General features: G+C 38.7%; 1 protein-coding gene across 9 annotated transcripts in view; it reads right to left on the minus strand.

Moving 5' to 3' along the window:
* LOC122798462 (uncharacterized protein DDB_G0290685-like) overlaps positions 1-25,495 on the minus strand; it is a 416,297-nt gene that overhangs the window by 262,564 nt on the left and 128,238 nt on the right. For all 9 annotated transcript variants that reach the window (XM_044067407.1, XM_044067410.1, XM_044067408.1 and 6 more), the window contains exon 4: positions 14,787-14,873. In XM_044067407.1, coding sequence (XP_043923342.1) covers positions 14,787-14,873 — 87 coding nt within the window. The remainder of the gene's footprint in view (positions 1-14,786; positions 14,874-25,495) is intronic.

A 25,495-nucleotide genomic window follows, 5' to 3' on the forward strand; every position in this document is an offset into this window, starting at 1 on the left:
GTGTTATCAGATATGTTGACACTATTTGCAGCACATATGTACCACTTCATGCATGACATATATAGAAAGGTTGACAGAGGTGTGGCTAACAGCACATACACAGGTCCAGTATAGACATGTTGCTGTGAGACCCTCATTAATCTACCATTGTAACGGGGTTTGTTGCAACATATGTCCAATGAGGGATATGTAGTCAGTAACTGTCACGGCCTTCACCATCAACAGACTGCAATCCTCACAGTACCTTCTGCATTCCATGGATAGATGCATCATGGCTAACACATGACACCAAAGGCACAACACTGCCCAGTCTGCAGGTGAGCCTGCAGATGGGGATTCCTGATATACATGGAACTGACATGGCAGGTATTGTGACATGTATGACAAGCATATCCAGACAAACACTGTTAATCCAACATGACTCCATATGCAGTATAGCAGCACTTACAGTTCATAATCAGGTCAGGCACATCCCCCTCCTATTTGTTGCCGTCATCCCACAGTGTATGTTGTTAGAGGTAAATCCCCAACCCATCTGAAATGCTGTTTGCCAAGCGACAGTTCTAGCTCCTGCTCTCAGTGACAGACAAGGGCCAACACCACCAGGATGTTCCAAGGTAGTGGAGCGTGTTTCCATGCAATTGGCTATGGGAATGTTACCACACTTGCTCCACATGCAATCGGCTAGGGAAGGCCTGCAATTCATGCAGAGGCCATCAGCTGATCATGAGCATCATGTTAAATACACATGCTGCTGCCTCAGCAATGCAGGTGTGGGCCTCCACATCCACCAGAGAGGGAGTGGGGGAGGCAGTCAGAGGCGAATACATGTCAGGGAGGGGTGGGAGGGTAAAACTGACACATGTCTGTGTCACACACCTACCAGCACAGGGTATCAAACACCCAGCAGCTATGTAGTGCTATCACAGTCCAATGCTGTTATTGGATGTGCCACATAAGGTATCTGGTGGGGAGCACTCAGAACATATATGTGATGGTGAGTGACATCTGCAACAAGGATACGGTAGATATACCATAGGTGACATACACTTGCCTGTCTGCATGAACAGGTGCTAGCGTCAGCACAGGCACACTCATGCAGGGACACACACACATTAACACACTTGGCAGGGCTAGGAGTGCAACCTGTCACTAGTGGGATTGCCACAACACATCAATGTGCAGGGAACACATGCACCACATTGGTGATACGGAGGTCGTATGGCAGTGAATATGAGGGGGTGTCAGACATAAGGTGGCATCCTTCACTGTGCCCTGGGGGGAGTAGTGCATGTGGATGTGGACATATGCACCATACAACACACACATAAAAACACAGGGTCCAGTTCGAACATGCATGGGTGCATGTCTGCATGGGTGTGTGGTGGTCAACAGTGCCAGCTGGCTATACATGGGTAGGCGATGGGTATACCTTGGCATCAGCCCACATGACTATGGTATGCATTGTGGCATAGGCCTGTAGCTTCTGCATTTGCCTGCACAGGTGGGTATTGCATCCGTCTTCCAGGCACCAGGGTGACTATTGTGTGTGACTAATGCTGTGCATCACTTGCCATGTATGTGTTCCCTAGTCCATGACTTGGATGGTGCCTAAAATGTGCACACCTCCCACATGCATGTACAGTGACATGTGGAACTTTTCCTGGGGTGTCTGGCCCATGCTGTGAGCACAACTTATCATCAGATGTGCTAGTCTTGCACACATGTGGCAGGGAGTGGTACTAGTCAGCAGATTTACCCTGCACCCACATTGATAGCATGCTAACAGCATTTCCTGATGTCAGTGTCATCTGTCCATACAGGCCATGTTGTCAGGCATGTTAGGCCCATTGTGAGTCACATGTGAAGGCACAGTGGGGTTGTTAACTGTGATTGGCAGGCCTTGATGTCACATGTATGGGTATGGCTTTGCACCCCAGCCTCTCAGCCATTTACATCTGTTATCCCTGTATGGTTGACATTGTGATATATAGTAGGGCCACCATAAATGAAATTAGCAAAACCCCTCCACATTGCCCACAGCTGTCACAGACTCACAACCACCACTACACAGGATACGAGTTACAAACACACAAACACACAAACACACACACACACACACACACACACACACACACACACACACACACACACACACACCTGTCATGTCTGGGAGTAGAACCCCTACCTAGTTGGTTTACTACACTACAGCACTATGCAGTTATATTACACACCATGAACATTACTGAAGTGCATCTTCCTCAAAGGTGTATTTCACAATTAATAACATCAGCAGGACTACCAAAGTAGGGCATTTGTAATATACTGCGAGTGAGTAGCCTATAATGCATTGCTCCATACACAGACACTGAGACACACACAATACATCCGGAACTGACATGGATGGAGATGGAACACTATCATCGTTCTAAATCACACTACAGCAGTACGCAGTTACAGAATGCACTATGGCGATTACTGGGCTATCAATTTCCCAGAGGTGTACTTCTAGATGAGTGACAGCAGCCTTGACAAAGTAGTGTATTTGTATTGTATGGAGTGTGAGTATCCTAAAAAGCATTGTTCTCTACTTAGTCACACACACACACACACACACACACACACACACACACACACACACGCACACACACACACACACACACACACACACACATGCACACGCACACACACGCACACACACACACACACACATAGTTGCCAGGGCTGGGGTTTGAACACCTACCTAACTAGTTTACCACACTATAGCAGTACGCAGTTACAGGAAGCACCACTGCAATTACGTTTCTCATGTTCCCAGAGGTGTACTTCTAGGTGAGTGACATCAGCAGCTTTGCCAAAGTGGAATATATATATGTATTGCACGGAGTGTGTATAGTCTAACAAGCATTTCACTCTACACAGTCAGAGGCAGACACACTCACACAATAGACAGTTCTGAGGTTGGTACTACTACCTAACTACTCTGTCACTACAGCAGTATGCAGTTATGGAACATGCCATGCATTGCACTGAGCTATAGCTCTCCCAAAGGTGCAATTCAGATTGGATGAATGTGTGTGCATGGGCCATACCCCATTCATGTAGGGGTTGACATGCCACATGTGGGCACACACGAGGTCATATGTCACAGGTGCATGTATACAGCTACTAGATGGCTGCTTCCTTGTACAGTCTTGATGCACAGCTGGCACGTACACCAAATAGTCTGTTATGCTGACAGGTACTGGTGGCTAGTATGCGCAGTGGGTTACATCCGCACTTCATGTGTTGGGGGCCCTTAGGCTGTGTGCCAGTTGGGACAGACCTGCATGGCTCCTTGTCACGGTCACTCTCTTCCACACATCTATGCTCATGTGCCTGTGGCTTATTATAGTGTGCTGTCCTTACATATTTGTCTGCATTCCTATCCACTGTGTGTGCAAGGCAGGAGTGGTGCATACTGACATGTGTTCACACTGAGAACTGCAACTTCCAGATATGTCTGGTCCACTGGTGTTTGCAGACATGGCCTTCATGTGTGTGAGCATGCCCAGTATGATCTCTCAGTATGTTGTTGCCTCACATTGCCTTCATTCCTCTAAGTGTGTGAGCATGCCCAGTATGGGCATCTATGTTGCATGTGTGGACCACGTCCAGGTTGTCTGTACTGCAGTGCTGACCTTTTGTTGTACACCAACAGGTAGCATGCTGTGTCTGCAGGGTATCCATCGGTCGTTTGCCATTGACTGTTGCTACATTTCTGCATAGCAGGGGGGGGCACCTGACTGTTTCTACTGTTCTATGCAGGAGTGGGGCGGCACACCTGACTGTTACTGTACATGTACGTTGGATGGGGGGGCACACCTGACACTTGTACACATTTGCTAGGACTGTACTAGTAAGTCAGGTACTCCATTTCTGTCTGTAGTCTTACCTATCCTGTTGGCTAGGGCTTACCAGTGTAGTACAGATCCTGGCTTTGTTTACCTACATATTGATGTCTGACTTCCTAGCCTTCACAATTTACATCCAACTGCTTGGCCTGCTGCAGTCTGTCTGTGTAGGTCTGGGGGAGGAGTTAACCATAGGGCACATTTGGAGGCCATAGTACAGCATTTGTTTGTGTTTGTCTTCACCTGTCCTGCTGGCTGAGACTGTTGCTGGGTATGTGATCCTTCCTGACTGGTATGTGTGGCTCTTATGGACACCCCTGTTGCTCAGGCCATTTACTGCAGTGGGTTTTGTCACCCTGTGTAGCACTGGCTACTATGGTGACTCCAGTATGTGTTACAGATCTCATGCTGCCACTATAGTTGTCTACTCTCTGCTGCCTTGACATCCAGCCACCCGATTCCCTTGCATGTTCACATCCATACCATAACCACAGGTAAAAACACATTCTACTCCATTTGACAATTGGTAGGTTGATTGACTTACCTTGAGGGTGTGCCGGATTTGAGGATGGTGGTGGAGGCTGCCTATGTTGGATGCACACAGTACACTCCCTATACATGGTTTGGCACAGGTAGTGTCATGTTTGGCATCCCCTTTACTGTCTGTGCAAGTCAGAGAGAGGTGTAATTTCCTGGGTCCCTACAGTGTCAGTGCATATGCTATGCATTGCCTCTTTGCCAAGGTCAGGGCATACTGGGCACACCCCCCTTTCTGCCTACTGGAGCAGGCTCAGGTTGTTCCTTCTCCGAGTCACTCTGTACCTGTACAGGCCTTGGCATTGGTGGGGGGCTGTGTGGCCCTGCCCCATGCTGTTCCTGCTGCAGCTGTTTCCACAGGATCATATTGTGTAGCATAGCACATACCATTACTATTTGGGTACATGCAGCTAGTGAATACTACAGAGTTCCACCGGATGTGTCCAGACACCGGAACCGTGACCTGAGCATCCCAAACGCATGCTCAATTATATGTCTGGCCTGTGCATGTGCATCATTATGGCATTGTTGTTCAGGTGTGTGTGCATTTCTGATGGGTGTCATCAGCCACGGCTCCAGTGGGTACCCAGCATCCCCCACTAGGTGACCGTAGGGGATGTCCACATTGGCAAATCTGTGGTACAGCTGCGACAGCTGCCATATGTGTGAATCATCATAGCTTCCAGGGCAGCCAGCACACACATTCAGTATAATGCCCTGGGCATCACATACGACATGGCAGTTGATGGAGAGGATGCCCCTGCAGTTGATATAGGCCCTACCCTGCTCACCGAGTGGTGCTTTGATGCATAAGTGCATGCATTCTATAGCACCCACTACCCCAGGTAGTTAGCTATTTGGTGGAAAAGATGCATACTGCAGGTCAGCACCTCACGTGTGCTGAGGAAATATATGTGCTCGCTGGCATGTGCTGACATGGCATCCAGGAACTGGTGAAATACTTAAGATGCTGATGCCTGTGAGTTGCCCATGTTATCCCCAGTTGTAGTTTGGGAGGTACCTGTGGCTAGTATACCTAGGCCTACACATACCTTGGTATTCACTGGGATGGGTTCCCCTTGGCCAGTGTGGTTTGTCAGGTGTGGCCTGCACATCTTAATGATTTGCTGTAGGAGGTCTCTCTCCACCCTATAGCGCTCCACTATCTCCAGCTCATGTAGCCCTTGGTAGGTTACCCTGGGTCTGTACACTCTTCTCTGTCTCCTCACTGTGGGTTGTTCAGCAGCATTGACATTCTCACCACCCTCAGCCTCTTGCACATGTTGTTCTATGTTGCCTGCTGCAGCCATTCTCATTTTGTAGGCTTGGTTTTAAAACTTCCCCGCTTGTATATACCAGTGGTGTAGAGTGTGGAAAAACCAGGGGGGTAGGTGTTTGCTTGATTTATACTGGTGTTCTGGGCTGGGCTGGTCTGCTTCCTGTGTGATTAGCTGATTCTGATACATTTCACCTGGCAGCTCAGGTAGTTCTCCTTGATTATCTACTGCTGTTTTCCCTTCCCATAGCCTCCCTGTTTAGGCCCATGTGTGCGCCGCACAAACAGAGTGCTCAAATGTGCACAGAGCTGCTTTTTCCTGGTTAACTTCCTTTTTCTTCCTGTACAACCCAGTGCATGGTGCGCACACCTGCTTACATTTTGTAAAGAGTGCTAGGCAGGTTTAGACACACCCCTAGCTTAGCTGTGCTACACTAGGAGTAATCCCGAGCCACACGTCTCAAATCCACTTACAGTATGCCTGACACACATCCCCATGATGTCACCTATATCCTATTCTTGCACCCAGCTATTTATACTCTTACACCCTTGGGACCTGCCTCACACCCTGATAAAATCTGGGATTTACTAATCCTTCCCTCATTTGCATAGGATTGCCTGCTAATGCATAGTTACATGTCCCACACTGAGCCTCCCCACTTAGCAACCATTACTCACTGGCCAGGTTGTCTTCTGACTGCCATTGACTTGCATGGCAGAATACTGATTTTAGATAGAATGCTTATTTTAGGTTTATTTTATTAATCCCCCCCCCCCGATCCCGTTTGCGCGTCACTGCCCTATGCTTAACCAGGTGAGCTCGGCGAAAAGAAAATTAAAAGTTGTTTATTTTTTTTTTTTTACATTTTACAATGCCAATGGCCTTCTACTTGGACATTGGCATGCTTCCTCAATGATATGCAGCCTTTATTTGGAGCTATCATAGCTCTGTTTTGTAGATTGCAGAACTGTACTCGGTTACTAACCAAGTACATTTCTGCACACTGCACTCGTCCTGCATGGATGGCTGGCCAGCTTCCTGGATCACATATTACCCTCATTTGCATGATTTCCACCTGTAAATGAGGGTAATTTGCATACAGGAGCTTGGTCCGTGCAGGATTAGCCTAAGAGCTCACGTGCACTTCCCAGGAGCTCGTTCCTGGATCGCACGTCGGCCATATTGCCAAAAATAGCTCTTAAACTAATCCTGCACACTATAAAGGGCTTCATAAATCCGGGGGTATGTCTATAATTCAAGAATTTTTGTAGTGTTGTTTTATATTACCATTAATGCCCTACTCATTATCCTTCAGTTTTGTGCCAGACATTGTAAGGGAACTTTTTTCTTTCTTTCTTTCTTTGGCCTCTTCTCCACTATAATTAATACTTGTAAATGACAAACATCTCAAATTCCTGTAATTTAATTTTCTATTTATTTTTTATTTTTTTATAAAGACGTGTTAAAAATATTATAAAGACTTCACCAATGGATCTTAATTTCAATACCACATTTCAGATATGTGTCTATTGATGTTTCACTAAAGCTTATGCAGTGCAATTGATTTCTTCAAAGGAAAGCATATTAATAAGCAATACGCTTCAACACCAAAGAAAGAAATGTTCTGATATATCTTAACAACAAATTCCCTCAATCAGAAAAGAAACATTTCAAGAACTCATGTCAAAAGCTTCTACTTACATACCAGGTTTTGTAACAAGTATTTGCTGCGCAGATTAAGGTTTTTACTGCATATGAAATTTTTATTGACTCATTTTACTGTTAGAAAGCTATACTATGCAATCATTCTTCTGTCTTTATAACAAATTTGGATTATTACCCACGTAAACATCTATTACCACATATTGAGGTTTTTAGATCCCACCTACTCACTAATCAAAAGAAATCACACAAAGCCTAACAATAAACTAAGATCAAATCTATATCAAACAAATCTGTATTTGGCATTACACTGCACACTGCACAGTGTAAAAATTATAAATAATGATATTAAAAACTCATGCCACACAGCTGTAAAATTAATAATACAGAACTATAATTCAAAAATGAATAAGCTTTTAATGGAGTTAATTGAACATTAGCAATTTATATCTAAAAAGATGTATCTTATTTCATGCCAAAACTACACCTCAGTGTTAGGGTGATGTTGCAATTGCTCTTATAATAGAATCATTTTCTGCTCTGTCCATTCTCCTTTTTCTATTTTAGTACTGCTGAACTGATTTTACAAATGATATCCATTTGCTGTGTTTTATTTTGGAACTGTGGTATAACTTATGCTGTACCAAAATTATTTCAAATACTAGTTCTTTAAAAAATAAACAAGCAAAAAATTAAATTAAAAAAGAAAGATAAAAAAATCAACTGCATTTTTTGAAACTGGAGCAATATAAATCTCTTAACTCTTCTCATAAATCATGAAATCATATTTACACTGATGCTCAAACCTCAGTAGCTTATCTATCACTTAAGAACAGCCTCTATAGATAGGTTTCTCTTAATTTGGTATATTCACACATTTTAGTCATTCTATTCACAAATCTCTTTTTAAATATCATCTGTTTTATTTGATGTCCTAAAATTTTTATATTGCTTCAGTCATTCTCTTTTTATTTATATACAAGAGTTTTTCTTCCTTTCCCCTGTTTGCATTACTTTTACTGTTGCACTATGTTGTTGTGTCTTTCGGCTTTTCCCGGTTAGGGATCGCCACAGCGGAACTCCGGTCCGCTAATGATTTAGCCGGCCTTAGGCATAGGCCAACTAGGCGGCCGCCTAGGGCGCCGGTCTAGCAGGGGCATTTTTCTAGTATTTATTTGATGTATTTAGACCAGGATGAGGGCACCAGGTAGTGTGGTGGGGGACACCGTGGAGCCCTTTTGCCTAGGGCACCAGTTGACCTAAGGCCGCTGCCAGGCCTTAGATTTTTATGTGCCGAGATGCCGGCCCTGATGCACAACCTTCAACGAAGGTACGCCCATTCACGCATGTCTCTACACAGAAGACGCTCTAGCTGAGAATCGAACAGGACAACGTCTTATTGTGAGGCAACAACGCTACCGCAGCACCACCACTTAATTTGTTGCTATTTATATATATTTTTTCCTGTATCACTTATCACCAGTAGAGGTATTGTTATGTTCAAAATCAAACAATTTTTATGTCCTCCATAGTAATTGTTTTAGAGTTTAAGCATTATGATGTTTGTCACTGCATATTTTACCTATTTAAATGACTGCTTCTTTCACGTCACACTCATATTTTCCATCTGTGTCACACTCTTATTTGCCCAAGCTACTCCAGTATGTCTGCCTTTTTAAAACTATAGGAATTCATTAACCAGTGTGAATGAAATTAATCCTTCACTACTCTCTAATTTTCTACTTTAGAAATATAGCTTAGTCAGCAACAGGATATAAAATAATGTTAAAAACAGATCCTGGAAAGATAAAATAAGCTGGCAAGAAGTAGGCACTGGGGTTAATAAAAAATATGCTTTCCAGTTGTTTCAAGCTAGTCATGTGAATTAAAAACATCTCCAAGACACAACAACGTTCATGACTTAAAGCATTGCTGCCAGAGGATGACACATATCTTCCAGAATCATCCATATTTCTCATTATTAAACATTATAAAATATCAAAAAAAGACATGGCACAGGTTAGAAATATGGTGATTATTCCATGCATACATTGAACGGTTACCGTATATACAACTACAGTAATGCCATCATCACTGAGACATGGTTTTCACTGTTTACCAAGGGCTTCAAATTTGTCCCTAGTAGGGGTAGTAGTCTAGTCAACACAATTTTGGACGTAAAACTTTTTATACGCAAACTGAATTTACAGAATCTGTTTGGGTCTACCAACATGGGGCAGGGTCTTATGCTTAGGAAATCTAATACCTACAATCCCCCTCTACATTTGCAATTAAGGAACTGGGAAAACAGGATTGAACAACAGATACGTGGTAGTAAGAGTAAGACCCAATGCGTTTCCAACCTTAATCAGGCTGAAACCTCTCTCCTGACTGAACTAAGTATTGACCCATCGGTCAGAGTTATGGAACCTGACAAAGGCGGCGGTATTGTCATTATGGATCAAATACTATATGAAGCCAAAATGTACAGTTTATTACAGGACACTAAAAAATACACTACTGCTTCATTAAACGAGGTGCACATCTCATACAAAAATATTGACCTGGCTATCAAAGACCTCTTGGACCAAGAAATTGTTGAATTTGAACTCTATTCATATCTGGACAACCCCCATCCCAAAATACCTACTGTTTTTGGTGTGCCCAAAATCCACAAAAATGTGCAAGACCACCCCCCCCTTAGACCTATAGTAGCTGCTCAGGGTTCCAAAACTCACAATCTTTCCAAATTTTTGGATTGGAAATTAAAACAACTATGGGGGAGACAGGAACAGTTACTTAAGGATTCTTGGCAATTTTTACGGGGCATAACCAATGACCTATACAGGCCTGACCTAATTTTTGTCACCATTGACGTGGTGGATCTGTTTTCGGTGATTCCACACACGACAGGTCTGAACTGGATGGAGGAGTTTCTCTGGGAGTGTAAGGGGGTCACTAACAATGATGTCCATTTGATCCTTGAATTATTGGGTTTGGTTCTGAATAACAACTACATCTACTTTTGTGGAGAGTATTTCCAGCAGATATCAGGTGTCTCCATGGGAGCAAATTGTGCCCCCACCTATGCTGACATGATTTTGTCAGTTTGGGAGAACAAATTAGTTCTCAATTGTGAATTTTCCAAATATTGGATACATTACACCAGGTTCTTGGATGACATATGCATCTTTTGGACAGGTCCGAGGCACAGTATTGACAACTTTGTCACTTATTTACATTCTACAACAACTTTTTTACAGTTTACATACAATATATCAACAGACCAAGTCAATTATTTAGATGTTACCTTGTCCAAGGAAGTTGATGGCTTCAATTCATGTGTATATAGGAAACCAAGCTTTTCTAATAGTTACCTACATTATAACAGTTCGCATCCTAAATTTCAAAAGAGGTCCATACTTAAGGGTCAATTTGTTAGGGTTTCCCGTATGACTTCAGATGAATTTAATTTTCAAAAGGAGGGGGACAAGCTTACGTCCCTTTTTGCAGCCAGGGGATACCCTATTGCTTTGATTAATTCAGTACGGGAAGAGGTTCAGTCAGCTAGGGGTTCCAGATTTAGTCCTATTTTAGGAAAGAAAAAAACAGTGAATAATGTAGATTCTACCTATAGTCCTCTTACCCCATTTGGTTCCAATCAGGTGTTTGTTACAGAACATAGCCTTGATGCGGGACACATCAGACATATTACTCAAAAGGAATTGAAATCATTTGTGGATTTTACCGATTTGAACAATTTAAAAGATCTGACCTGTAAGTTTGTATATAGAAGGGGACTTAATATCAAGAGGATATTGGAACACAATACCAACCATAGTACCATTGACCATCATAGGAAAGGTACGTTCTGCTGTGACAGGTGCTCTCAGTGCAAACATGTTATTAATCAGGAACATATTTATCTGGAGAGCAGGAATAGGAAGATTTGCTCCTACCATTTTTACAATTGTAATTCTACTGGCATAGTTTATTTGGCCATCTGTACATGTTGCCAAGCATTCTATGTCAGCAAGATGGAAAGGCAATTAAAAAGACGCATTTACGAGCACCTTTATGAAATACAGAAACAATGCACTACCAATGCACTTTACAGACATGTTGTCGTATGCGAGTCTGCAGTTTTTAAGTTTTTTGTTTTGGAAGCAGTAACTAAATACATTAGGGGAGGCCATTGGGCAGCACGACTATCCCACAGGGAAACGTATTGGCAGATTTTGTTGCAAGCCAACAAACCTCCAGGCTTGAACGAATCTATTTCCATTATGCCCTATCTAAAATTAAGGGCAGACCAGTTGTAGGATTCAAACATTTTTATTAACCTGGTCTATGTATTTAAAACAATAATAAAAAATTCTTTTAACATTTTTTGATTTTTAATGGATATAAAATGTGTATATTTATAGGACCCATTTACAGCAATATATATATATATATATATATATATATATATATATATATATATATATATATATATATATATTTATTAACTCTATTTTTACAATTTATTATGCAAGAAGGTGCAATATTTGTATTAAATGTATACATGTATAGTTGTTTGTTTATTGCTACATCCAATATTTTCATTGGTTTCATATATTTACATTCTTCGTGACTTAAAATGTAACTGTGGTTATTTGGTTTTTATCACAAGACACAGTATATTGTTTTAAACATATTTTTTAACATTCATTTGGCAGCTAAGTGGTTCCCTTTTTTAAAAAAATGCTTTGTGGCTAATTATTTAATTATTTTATCAATCAATCAATTTTGCTGTGTATAAAAAACAGGGACACACTGATTGTTTCCATCTGATGAAGTTGCATTGTCGACGAAAACGTATTACCATTTCTGTGACGTTAATAAAAGGTTTCCTTGTGGAGTTCGTTGTTGGAGGTGTTTATTACTTCTGCCTTGGTTGTCCCTATCGAGTGGTTGGCTCTTTCTAGGCGGTTGTTCCTGGCCTGTTTGCTGCCTTTTTCGTGGATTTTTTGTTACTTCAGCTCTTCTTCACTGCATATTTTACCTATTTAAATGACTGCTTCTTTCACGTCACACTCATATTTTCCATCTGTGTCAACTGCTGGTGCTTCACACTCTTATTTGCCCAAGCTACTCCAGTACGTCTGCCTTTTTAAAACTATTGGAATTCATTAACCAGTGTGAATGAAATTAATCCTTCACTACTCTCTAATTTTCTACTTTAGAAATATAGCTTAGTCAGCAACAGGATATAAAATAATGTTAAAAACAGATCCTGGAAAGATAAAATAAGTTGGCAAGAAGTAGGCACTGGGGTTAATAAAAAAATATGCTTTCCAGTTGTTTCAAGCTAGTCATGTGAATTAAAAACAACTCCAAGACACAACAACGTTCATGACTTAAAGCATTGCTACCAGAGGATGACACATATATTCCAGAATCATCCATATTTCTCATTATTAAACATTATAAAATATCAAAAAAAGACATGGCACAGGTTAGAAATATTTTTCTTTACATGAGCAATAAACCCCAACCACTCTAAAAAAGTGTGAGAATGTCATCTTTATTAAGGTCATTCCATGCATAATATACTTGTAATTTCTTTTGCTAATGTCACAAACTTTACTGCATCCTTTTTCTGATAACTTAAGAAAACTTGTAAGAGCTTTTTTTATTTTATTATTTATTTCTAGAGGTACACAACTGCTTGTTTGGTATTCTGTTAATCAGAAAAGTTAACAGTTTCTTTTCAGATTGTTTTAAACACTAGTAAGTTAAGTACAAACATGGTAAACATAGACAAAGGGAAAAAAATGCTTGGCAATCAGTGTGAATTTGCCCCTTTCTCCACTGTAGTGCGATCTCATAGTTCGTATATTTAGTTAGGTGGGTGGGGTGCTGTGGGGAGTGAAGCCCCCCACTTTGAGGTGTTGTTAGTGATGTTTCGTTTCTGGCCAGATCAGTGATTTTTTTTCCCTAGGAAAAAAAACACTGATTTGGCCATTTGCATAATTGGCAGTTCACTCTTTAGGGGTTGATGAAGAGGCATTTGCTGTAATGCCTCTTTGATTAGATAATATAGACCCGAGAAAGCTACCCTTCTCTTAATAACAACCTATACAAGCAGTCTTCCTCTTAATTTAGTATATTTACCCTTGTTTGTAATTCTTTTTCCCTCATCAGTTTTTGAACATCATCTGTTTTTGATATCTTAGCAATTTTATATTTCTCTAGTCAGTGTCATTTAATTTATAAAAATCACTTTTTCTTCTTTTTCCTTGTTATCATTGGTTTTACAAATGTGTTATGACTTTAATTTGCTCTGATTTATATCTTTTTTTTCTTGTATCACATATCCCCTGTGGATGTCTTTTTGTGCTGATAATCAAACCATTTTTATTTCCTCTGCATACTAATATTTTCCAGAGTGTAATCATTATGATGTTAAGCATTGCATTTTTGCTATTTTACTGACAGTATCTTTCACATCATACTTATATTCATATTTTTCATTTGTTTCCCCTATTGATGCTTCACATACGTATTTGCCCAAGCTGCCCTAGTAACACTACATTCTCTATACTATAGGGAGATATTCATGAACTAGTGTGAATGAAGATAATCCTTCACTAGTGTGACATTTTCTACTTCACAAACTAAGTTAAGACTGTATAAACAGGTTCTGCAAAGATATCATAAAGTGACCAGAAGTGGACACTGGGACATAACAGGCTTTCTGGAAGTTTCAAGCTAGTTCAATGAATTTAAAGCAATCCCAGACACTGTTACATTCATGACTTAAAACATTGCTGCTAGAGGATGACACCACATCTTCTAGAACCATGCATTGTGTTTCTTACTATTAGGTCACATTACAGAATATTATAAAAAGACATGACACAGGTGAAAGTTACTTTTCTTTTCATTTGTAGTAAACCGCAATCACTCCAAAACAGTGGGTAAGTTTTATCTGTATTAACATCACTCCATGCACAACATACTTGTAATTTATTTTGCTGATGTCCTAAACCTTACTGCATTCCTTTCTTGATGAGTTAAGAAAACCTGTAAGAGATTTTTTTATTGTATTGTTTCATAAAATCACAAAAAGCTATTCACCAGTAGTTCCCACCTAAATAAATGGAGGCTGATATCAGAACAGAAGCAAGGCAAACAACAACCTAAGAGCAGTACAATAACAAGCAGATGGGGTTTCTTTAACAATGCAGGCTGAAAAACAGTGATAAAATCAACCAAATAAATAAATGTGGCATAGAGTTATTAAGTATCACTGAAACGGAACAAGTGCAAAAATATACTCATATTCCTTATTTTTTCTGTTTGGCTGATTATCACTGTTTATTAAGACATGAACATATTAAATGAAAAAAGTACATCATTAACTTCATACCTTCATCCTGCTCTCCATTCTCAATAGCCTGTACCACTTCAGAATCTTTTATTTCTGCTTCTGCTTCATTACCATCATCTTCATTGGCTTGAATAATATTTATTTTAAAGAAAGAAAATGAATGGAAAAGAACTTGATTAAAATCAGTACAGAGATATGAAATGTATTCATTGATTTTGACAATGGTACTTAATCTAAATAGTACTTTCCAAAATATGCATCCATTGATGTTTTGCTGATAGTAAATAACCAATAAGATAATGTATATCAGAGGAAATAAACTGACCACTACCAAATCTAATGTTCTTGATCAGGAAAGAATTAGCCTCTGAACTGTGATCATGAGCTGCCTGTTCCTTACCAGCCTTTGTAACAAGAACATGCTCTGTAATTAAAGTTTGTGGGACATCCTAATTTTTTTTTTATTGAATTATGTTTTTACTGTTATGAAAGGCATTTAGCACCTTCATTTGACCCTGTTTATAGCACATCCATATTGTTACTGTTAGATTTTATGAATATAAATCTGAAATTAATTGTGTTGTAAATATGCTGAAAGAAAAGGCTTGCTTAAATGCAGAAACAAAGTTTAAGTAATATGTGATCAGCAGTCATACTAAATGATCATGGCTTGGAAAAGGAATCTGCTGAATAGACATTCTTCCCTTACAGACTCAAAACAGGATGTATGCAAGAGCAAAAATACAAAATCTGCTTTTAAAGAATGGACATTATTCCCTTACAGACTCAAAACAGGATGTATGCAAGAACAAAAATGCAAAATCTGCTTTTAAAGAACAATGACATGTTATTCTGCATGGAAAAACAGGATATGACACAAGAATAGATGTTTTATACAAAGATCCAAATAAAATACAGGATGTTCACACTGTCACAAAAGCTGATCTCTGACAATGTGTTTTCTCAAAAATATGTTTTTCTTCATAAAAAACAGGATATGCTTATCAGCATTGACATAAGAACACATGTTTCTATACACAGATTCAAATAGAATACAGGACAATGTGTTTCCTCAAAAATATGTTTTTCTACATGGACATCAGGACACTGTTACAGGATATTCACACTGTCAGAAAAGCTGGTCTCTTACAAGACATTGTTAAACAAGGAAGTTTAGTATTGTTTCTACAGGATAAGCAATTCTCCAAAATATGTTTATGCATGACTAAAAAGAATATATAAAGAGCTGTATAAATCCAGCTATGTTAGAGAGGTTTGGTAGGGACATAAGTCCCAAGGTAAATGTTATATCTCTCACATCATCTGTACTATATGAGAAGTAAAGTTGGAACAGTACTTTTAAGCTGCAACGTTTGTCCAGTTTTATTTATTATAAAAGTCATTGGTTACTGCTCTTAAAGACAAGTGCTGCAAAGTATATTCTCTCATCAGTGTATATTCTGCAAGTTTCTGTATGCAACAGACTGTGAATGCAAATATAACTAGACTTTGAATTTTAGCAGAATCCAGCCAGCAAGACTGAGTGTCATAAGAACACTTCAAATCCCACAGTAAGCAAGCAGTAAGCAGAGAAATCTCAAGATATTTTTTCAATGAAAAAATATTTTGAGATTTACTTATTTACTTGCTTGGAGCTTACTTGCTTGGTGTGATGGATCTGCAGATCCATCCCACAGCAAGAAGCAAGCAATAAGATCAAAATATTTTTTCAATGGCGAGGCAGCTGAGTGAATAGCTCCATATAATTTTTCAATGGCAAGCTAGCCTGCATTTGAACCTACAATCTGCATTCAAACACAGAAGGAGTGATGGTAAGCCCTGCAGAGGGTCACTTCAGTCAAATTGCAGTAACTAACATTTGTACGTATGTGTAAATCCTAAACAGAAGTATTCCAGTTTATGCAGCTTTCAGTAGTAAAGTTTTTTAGACGTCTACAATCCGGAGTGAGACTAGTTCAAGAAATTCGCAGTGCCATAAATTCTTCAAGAAAAGGGGGATATCCACTAGCCCATCAGTCCACTGTCTGTTGTGCTTTCCCAGCTTCTCAAGTGACTTTAAAAAATTTCCAGCCATCTGCAATAGCAGCCTGATCACCTGTTTTCTTGCTAACTGGTAAGACTTTTTTCTGTGTCACATATTTAGTGTGGATGATGTTAAAACAGTTTGTATATTCTTAAGAGAGTTTTTATATTCTTAAGACAGTTTGTATATTCATATATAGTTTCTGTATTCCTAGACAGGTTGTATATTACTAGATAGTATGGATATTATTTATAATTCATGCAGGAGTAAACCAAACTTTAGTAAATTGCTATGTTGGTATACACAGCACATTAGTAAATGTAAAACCTTATTAGGGCAGGTTCATAGTAAGGCATTATGCAAATGTATTACAATATTTGACTGGTATCTCAAAGAAAATCATGTGAAATATGACAAATGTTTATTGTGTGATTCAACAAAAACTGCATTTTGTGTATTATGTCATAAAAAATATTGCATCATATTGCGAAAGAAATAGACTGTAAAGACAGATCTGAAAAATTAACTAAGGGTAAAGTGTTTCCATTACATTCTGATGTTGAACAGTTATGTCCTGTCACCACATGTGAGTCAGATCATTTACTGATAGAACCCCTAGTACATTTTGTTACAAAGGAATGTAGTAAACTTCTAAAAGACAGACACAATGAGTTCAGAAAGCTTGGACAAGTTATACATACATCTTTTCAAAAGTGCATAGGAGTTTCAAATTCAGCAGAACAGCTTACTAAAGAATGTCAGAAAGACCATACAACATTCCAGAAAATTCAACAGCAGTTGCAGGATAAAGGAAATAAATTAGCTGAACTGACAGAGACTGGGAACTTCCTGAATACACAGTTAATCTGTGCAAAAGAAATATATTTTATAATATGTTTATGTTTTGAAAATGGTTAAACATACATGGTAGGATGGTAGGATCTGATGTCTGGACAAATCATTCTTAAATGTTTTACTTTCATTCAGTTAAAGCAAGACATCTATCAGTACTACAGTAAAGTAAAGCATATGAATGCCATTCATTAGCATAGTCAAAAGGTAAACAAACCTGTTCTAGTGTATAAAATTAAATAAAAATAGTTAATAAGAGTAAAAATTTAAAGTCACAAGACATGACATGCTTTTATAAAGATATACATATACAAGACAGACATGCATGTGTGCCCTTTTCATTTAGAGTACATCTGTTACAATACACAAGAATAACAGTCAGACAACAGCAAATATAAATAATATAAATATAAATGTGTTGGTTAAACTAATATTTATTTTGTTTTTTACAATTTGTTTATAATTATATAGTAACACCAAACAGTTAAAGTTCTGAATTTTAAAAATAAAGAAAATCACAGATGGTATTAGTCAAACAGTTTTTGTAAAATTAATGGCAGGACAGTTAAATAGATAAATAAATAAAAAATACTGAAATCCATGTAAGGTAATTGTAAAATGATGTCTATTTATGTTGCATAAATGCATAGTTATGCAAATCACAATCACATTAAAGGAAAAATGCCAAAAGAATTAACTATAGTTTACAGAGTATGAAATGTAAGCTCAGACCTTCCTAAACTGAATGAATAGTTACAGGAAATGCTGGAAAGATAAGATAAACAACAAGACTGATTGCCAGATAAGTAGCTTGAGTTTTTCTAAAGCATCATTGTTATTAAAACATAATTGTTAAAATGTTTACAGGCAACACTATTTAGTAATTGTCATAAAATGCCACAATTGTGCATAGATGTCACTGATAATCTGTTTGCAAGTAAATGTTAAAAGGACAAAAAAAACCCCTCAGTTGTATCAAGTACAGCCAGCAAATGGGCTATAGTTTATATATACAGTTCAAAACAATTGTGCAGGAGGGTGTAAATACCTACTAGAGGTAATATACAGTGAAAGCTTTATTTAGTAACCTAATAAAATAAATGTATAACCAAAGTGTTGGGCTGACATAAATTCTATTCTCACAGCACAGGGCAGGTAAACAGTGCTGAAGTACTACAGGGGGAGAGGGGTACTTTCTCAGTTTTACACTGACTGTATAAGAGGGAGGGGCACTTTCTCAGTTTTACACTGACTGTATAAACAGACTGTGACAAGGGTCTGAAATAAAGCTACATAAAAATAAATAATAAGGGTCTAAAATAAAGCTACAAGAAAAAATATTTCATTCCTTCTTGACAATACTCTTATGAGAGGAAAAAACAGGTATTAGTGTATTAGAAATACTGGTAAACTGGATTAAACCTGACAGGATAAGATATTTTACAAGTTGTTAATAGCTATCATAATGGTTATTATTGTATTGTTTAGTATTAAATTGTATTTACAACCTGTTAAACTGTAAAGCTATACAAGAGATAGTTAAAAAAACAAGAGATGGCTTAAAACTGATTACAGCTATACAAAAGAGAGTAAAGATATGTAAAAAAAATGAATAAGAATGGTCACTATTTCAATATGTTTTTGACAAAACAATGTTGGTATAAAAAAGCATGAATATTTTAATTGCTGAGTAGCTGAGTATGTAGTTTAAAATAACATGACATATACATTTGGTGTCAATTCCACTAGATATTTCTAAAGAGACAAATATTTTCCAAGATTTTGCTTAATATTAATGTTATTAAATTTGTAAGATTAGACTAAATGTACTTTATAGTCATTGTATGTACAAATGCAGAAGAATTCAGTACAAATTAAATAAATGTCTAGTAATAAATATGTGTGAAAAAACATGTTTTAAAAAAAGTGGGTCCAGTATACCTACTAGATTGAAATGCATAAATAGCAAACAGTCTGTGTAAATACATACTGTACAGAATACATTGTAGCAGTTCAAAGACATGACCACAATGTTATGGTTAAAATGACATTGAAATTGTGTGTTTTCAGTAGTGTATAAATGCTTGCAGTAGCACGTAGTTATTGTCTCATAGTTAATTCAACAGCTGCAAAGAGTTAATGAAACAGTTCTAAGTCATAAATTAAATTCTGTGATTGCAAAAGAATAAATTGATCATGTTAAAAAAAAAAAATAACATTAAAGCAGACACAGCTCATAACTGATAAAATATTTTCACAGAATGGTCTGCAAAAGAAAAAGTTGTTAAATACATTCAGTTTTGGTAGTAATACTTTAATATCATTGTATTAACTATGTAAAATTGCATTTTGATTTGTTGTATCAAACTAAAGGTTTGTTTCTTGTGTTTTCTATATAAAATGTTTTGAGTATGTTTAAAAACAGAGGGAATTGTTAGATTTTATGAATATGAATCTGAAATTAATTGTGTTGTAAATATGCTGAAAGAAAAGGCTTGCTTAAATGCAGAAACAAAGTTTAAGTAATATGTGATCAGCAGTCATACTAAATGACCATGGCTTGGAAAAGGAATCTGCTGAATGGACATTCTTCCCTTACAGACTCAAAACAGGATGTATGCAAGAGCAAAAATACAAAATCTGCTTTTAAAGAATGGACATTATTCCCTTACAGACTCAAAACAGGATGTATGCAAGAACAAAAATGCAAAATCTGCTTTTAAAGAACAATGACATGTTATTCTGCATGGAAAAACAGGATATAATGATGTGAAAATTACTGAACCTACACACATTGCCAACATACTGGCTGACAGGTTCAGTGCAAACTTCTCCCCCCCTCCCCCCCAAAAGGAGAGATATCTATTCCAGAGGATTGTAGCCCCCCAAACATCTCCAACGCCCAGGTGAGAACTGCCCTCACTAAGGCAAAAAACACAGCATCCATGGGACCGGATGGTGTCCCCGGCTGTGTGCTTCACGAACTCAACGAGGAATTAAACCCACAGTTAGGACAGCTGTTTAATCTTAGCCTCACCTCAGGATACGTACCCAAGGAGTGGCGCATGGCGACTGTGGTCCCACTTCATAAGGGTGGTGCCTCCACAGACCCTGGAAATTACCGCCCCATTAGCTTGACAAGCCTTATCTGCAAAGCCATGGAGAGGATCATAATGGAACTCATAAATAAAGACATAGGGAACTTGCAGACTTTGGATCCAACCCAGTTTGGCTTTGTCAAAGGCAGATCCTGCCTCTTAAACCTGGTTGACTTTTTCGAGACAGTCACCAAGGCCATTGATGAGGAAAGGCAGTCCATACAGCCTACCTCGACCTGGCAAAGGCCTTCACACAATACCCCACTCAGGTATCATCGAAAACTCATCAGCTTGAATGTAAACCCATACATCACAAGATGGGTTGCAAACTGGCTAAGTGACAGAACCCACAGGGTCAGAGTTGCTGGAGCCATGTCAGACTCAAAGCCTGTCACAAGTGGTGTCCCACAGGGCTCAGTCCTGGGTCCACTCTTGTTCGGCATTTACTTTTCTGAAGTACAAGCAAACACAGGAGGGTTATGGCTGACAAAGTTTGCAGATGACTGCAAACTGGGTGCCATAGTCGAAAACACATCTGACACAGATATCCTCCAGAAGGGACTCACAGAAATGGATAACTGGTGCCAGAGCCATGGCCTGAAGTTAAACGCCAAAAAATGCATAGTCATACCCTTCGGGAAAAACAAGGTTACCCTAGCTACCATATAGGTGGCAATCCAATGAGCACAGAAAAGTCATCAGGGATCTGGGGACCCAGGTTGACAGTAGCCTTTCGTTTGACACTCATGTTGCTAAAGTAGTTAGGAAAACCTTCTATATCGCCCACCTGATCATGAAGGGATTCACATCTAGATCAAGGAGGTCATCGTCCCTGTACTCATCACTCATTAGACCTATGATTGAGTACAATGCCCGTTCGAATGTATCTGACAAGACACCTGCTGCAGCTTGAAAGGCCCCAAAAGTTCCTCACCAAAAGGATAAAGGGTCTCAAAAATATGTCTTATGCTGCCCGACTGAAAGAACTCCAGCTCTATTCAGTCTCATACCGCTTGCTCAGAGGTGACCTGTGCCTGACATATAAGGCCATGTCAAACCCAGATTTGATGAATATGCTTCACCTCAAAAATCTAGATCCCTCAGAACCACAAGGGCGGAGACTTAAACCTTGACACGGTTATAAATAGAATGTGCTGGAGGGACAGATTCATCACCCAGAGACTCCCTATGCTGTGGAACAAAATCCCAGTACATGTGAGGCAGAGCACCTCTCTGGCCTTGTTCAAGAGGAATCTTGACCAATGGATGGGAGATTGCAGATATACCCCAGGGATTACTTCAGTGTCACTGTTTGACAGAGGCACAGCAAAATGATAGGCATAGTTTTTATTCAAACTAAAGGGGTGGCGAAAGCCACATAACTATGGGCTAGGCTTATAAATGCCCTTGGGCAGATAGCCTAGTATGAACCTATGAACCTATGAACCTATGACACAAGAATAGATGTTTTATACAAAGATCCAAATAAAATACAGGATGTTCACACTGTCAGAAAAGCTGATCTCTGACAATGTGTTTTCTCAAAAATATGTTTTTCTTCATAAAAAACAGGATATGCTTATCAGCATTGACATAAGAACACATGTTTCTATACACAGATTCAAATAGAATACAGGACAATGTGTTTCCTCAAAAATATGTTTTTCTACATGGACATCAGGACACTGTTACAGGATATTCACACTGTCAGAAAAGCTGGTCTCTTACAAGACATTGTTAAACAAGGAAGTTTAGTATTGTTTCTACAGGATAAGCAATTCTCCAAAATATGTTTATGCATGACTAAAAAGAATATATAAAGAGCTGTATAAATCCAGCTATGTTAGAGAGGTTTGGTAGGGACACAAGTCCCAAGGTAAATGTTATATCTCTCACATCATCTGTACTATATGAGAAGTAAAGTTGGAACAGTACTTTTAAGCTGCAACGTTTGTCCAGTTTTATTTATTATAAAAGTTATTGGTTACTGCTCTTAAAGACAAGTGCTGCAAAGTATATTCTCTCATCAGTGTATATTCTGCAAGTTTCTGTATGCAACAGACTGTGAATGCAAATATAACTAGACTTTGAATTTTAGCAGAATCCAGCCAGCAAGACTGAGTGTCATAAGAACACTTCAAATCCCACAGTAAGCAAGCAGTAAGCAGAGAAATCTCAAGATATTTTTTCAGTTACATGCCTTCAAACATCTCTTTTACCATTTATTGAGCCATTAGATTCCTTTCTTTTCTAAATAATGAAATGATCTTAGCCTAAGAAGCTACTAACATCAATCAATATCAAAGAAAACTGCAGTGGATATTGCACTGCAGAGTCCAAAATTAATAAATTAACAGAATCCTAGAAAATACAATACATCTGAGTGATGTGGAAATGTATGCCTTGCCAGTACCCACCCTTAGAGATTATCTCCTTTATCAAGGAACGATATGTCAGTCATGGTGGAGGTAAATCAATAAATACCTTGCCTAACTGTCTAATTCATTTTTTAAAAGATGATAGTATGTCACATTGTTTGCCATGACATGGACGTTTGCTTCAAAGTGGAGGCAGTGGTTGTATGACACAGCTGTGATTTTTTTAATTTGCTAAAGCAATTTCAACTCTGGTCCTAACATTCACTGGGCTGTTTCATTTTTGGAGATAAAATACTCTGATTGTTGTTTGTCTATCCCCAAAGTGAGAAGTCAGCAGTCATAATGAAGATTTCTTCAGAATTGTATTGCCCATATAGAGAAGTAAGATCCTATCAATCCTGAGCCAGTAAACATTAGTAGCAATGATAGACAGATGATAGATAGATAGATAGATAGATAGATAGATAGATAGATAGATAGATAGATAGATAGATAGATAGATAGAGATATGTGGTAGAGACACAAAGAATCTTACCTTATGTCCCAACTACAACTAGGTATATACAAGAGAAGAATGGGGGGGGGGTGGATGTAGCTACCACAGTGTGGGAAGAAATAGCCAGGGAATTGTTATGGCTAGGTTTGTATAGGCCCTAGGTCTGATAGCCTAGTACCAACCTATGAACCTATGAACTGTAGTGACAAATTCAAACATCTACGATTATGGGTAAGTACAACATTCCCATTGTTATATTAGCCTTTAGACTATATGGGTTGCGTACCAAAGCCTATCTAACCTAGGAAGAGGAAGGATATGGATCCAGGAGCACCTGGAGCAAAACACAATTTGGAATCCAGTTTATAATGTTTTGTAAAAGTATAAATGGAGGACCATGTAGTCGCTTTAAGAGTCCACCCCTCTCTAGTATGCTATTGTTAAAGAGAAAGGCTCCAGTAGAATATGGCTTGACACTGACTGGAATTTATTAGCTATGGTGGGAATATCAAAAAGCAATAGCCAAGTACAGCCATCTGAAAATTGTGTGTTTAGACACAGGATGTCCTTTTGTTGTCCCTTGATTAGAAACAAATAGCCGGTCAACTTTTCTAAAAGACTTAGTTCTATCAAAATAGTATCTGAGCTGACCAGGCATGTCCAGACTATGCAGAATTCTCTCTCACTGGTTTTAAGGTTCTGTGTAGAATACTGGGAGATTGGTAGCTTGATTCAAACACTGAAACCACTCTGGGCATAAAAGAGGGGTTTGTTGTTAATATGATCCTATTTCTGTGGACTATGGAATACGGTTCACACCATGAGAGTTTGCATCTCACATAGTCTTCTTGCAGATGTCAGAGATGATGAATACATTTTTCCAAGTCAATGAACCTTAAATCAGCCTGATGAACAAGGTCAGAGGGTCTATATTATCTTATCAAAGAGGCATTATAGTGAATGCCTCTTCATCGACCTGTAAAGAACAAACCGCCAGTTCCACAAACGGCCGATTCAGCAATTTCTTTCCTAGGATAAAAAATCGCTTGGTCATCAGTGTGAATTTGCTGCTTTCCCCAATGTAGTGTGAACTTGGAGCTGGCATATTTAGTTAGGGGGTGTGGGTGTTTGTAGTGATGTTTTGTTTCTGGCTGGATCAGAGATTTTTTCCGCTAGGAAAAAATTGCTGAATCGACCATTCAAGAAACTGGCAGTTTGTTCTTTAGAGGTCAATGAGGCATTCGCTGTAATGCCTCTTCAATAAGATAATATAGATACAGTTCAGAAGGTGACACAGACAACCTTTCCAGTACAAAGCTGAGATTCTAAGTAGGAGAGACCTATTTATAGATCTCAGGTGTAAAACTCCTTTCAGAAATTGGTTTACCACAAAGAGAGGATAAAGAGGAGAATCCATTGACAGACATGCTGAAATGGACCCAAGATGAATGCTTATAGAGGAATAAGAGAGGCCAGAGGATAGTAACTCACACAAATATTTGTGTGCCAGTAGTACAGAATCCCTGATAATTGTCTAAGTACCAACTAGAAACTCACTTCCACTTGCCAATACAGGATTTTTCTAGTACCAGGCTTTTTTTGCCTTCTTTAGTACCTGCTGTAAATCCTCATGAAATACGTGACTAAAAGGTGTCAAAGGTGAATTATCCAGGCAGTGAGTTCAAGCTGATTGAGATCAGGATCTATCAACTGTCCCTCCCATCTTGCGTGAGTAGATCTAGTCTGTGAGGAAGCTTGCGGTAAGTGCCCTTAGCTAATTTCATAAGAAGGGAGAACCAGTGTTGCCTGCGCTAAAAGGGTTCACCACAATGACTTTTGGGGAGTCTTTTTGAATATTCAGAATTACCATGGATATCAGT

Source organism: Protopterus annectens, chromosome 3.part1 (assembly GCF_019279795.1).
Source record: "Protopterus annectens isolate FY-2018-M chromosome 3.part1, PAN1.0, whole genome shotgun sequence".
In the NCBI taxonomy this organism is placed as follows: Eukaryota; Metazoa; Chordata; order Ceratodontiformes; family Protopteridae; genus Protopterus; species Protopterus annectens.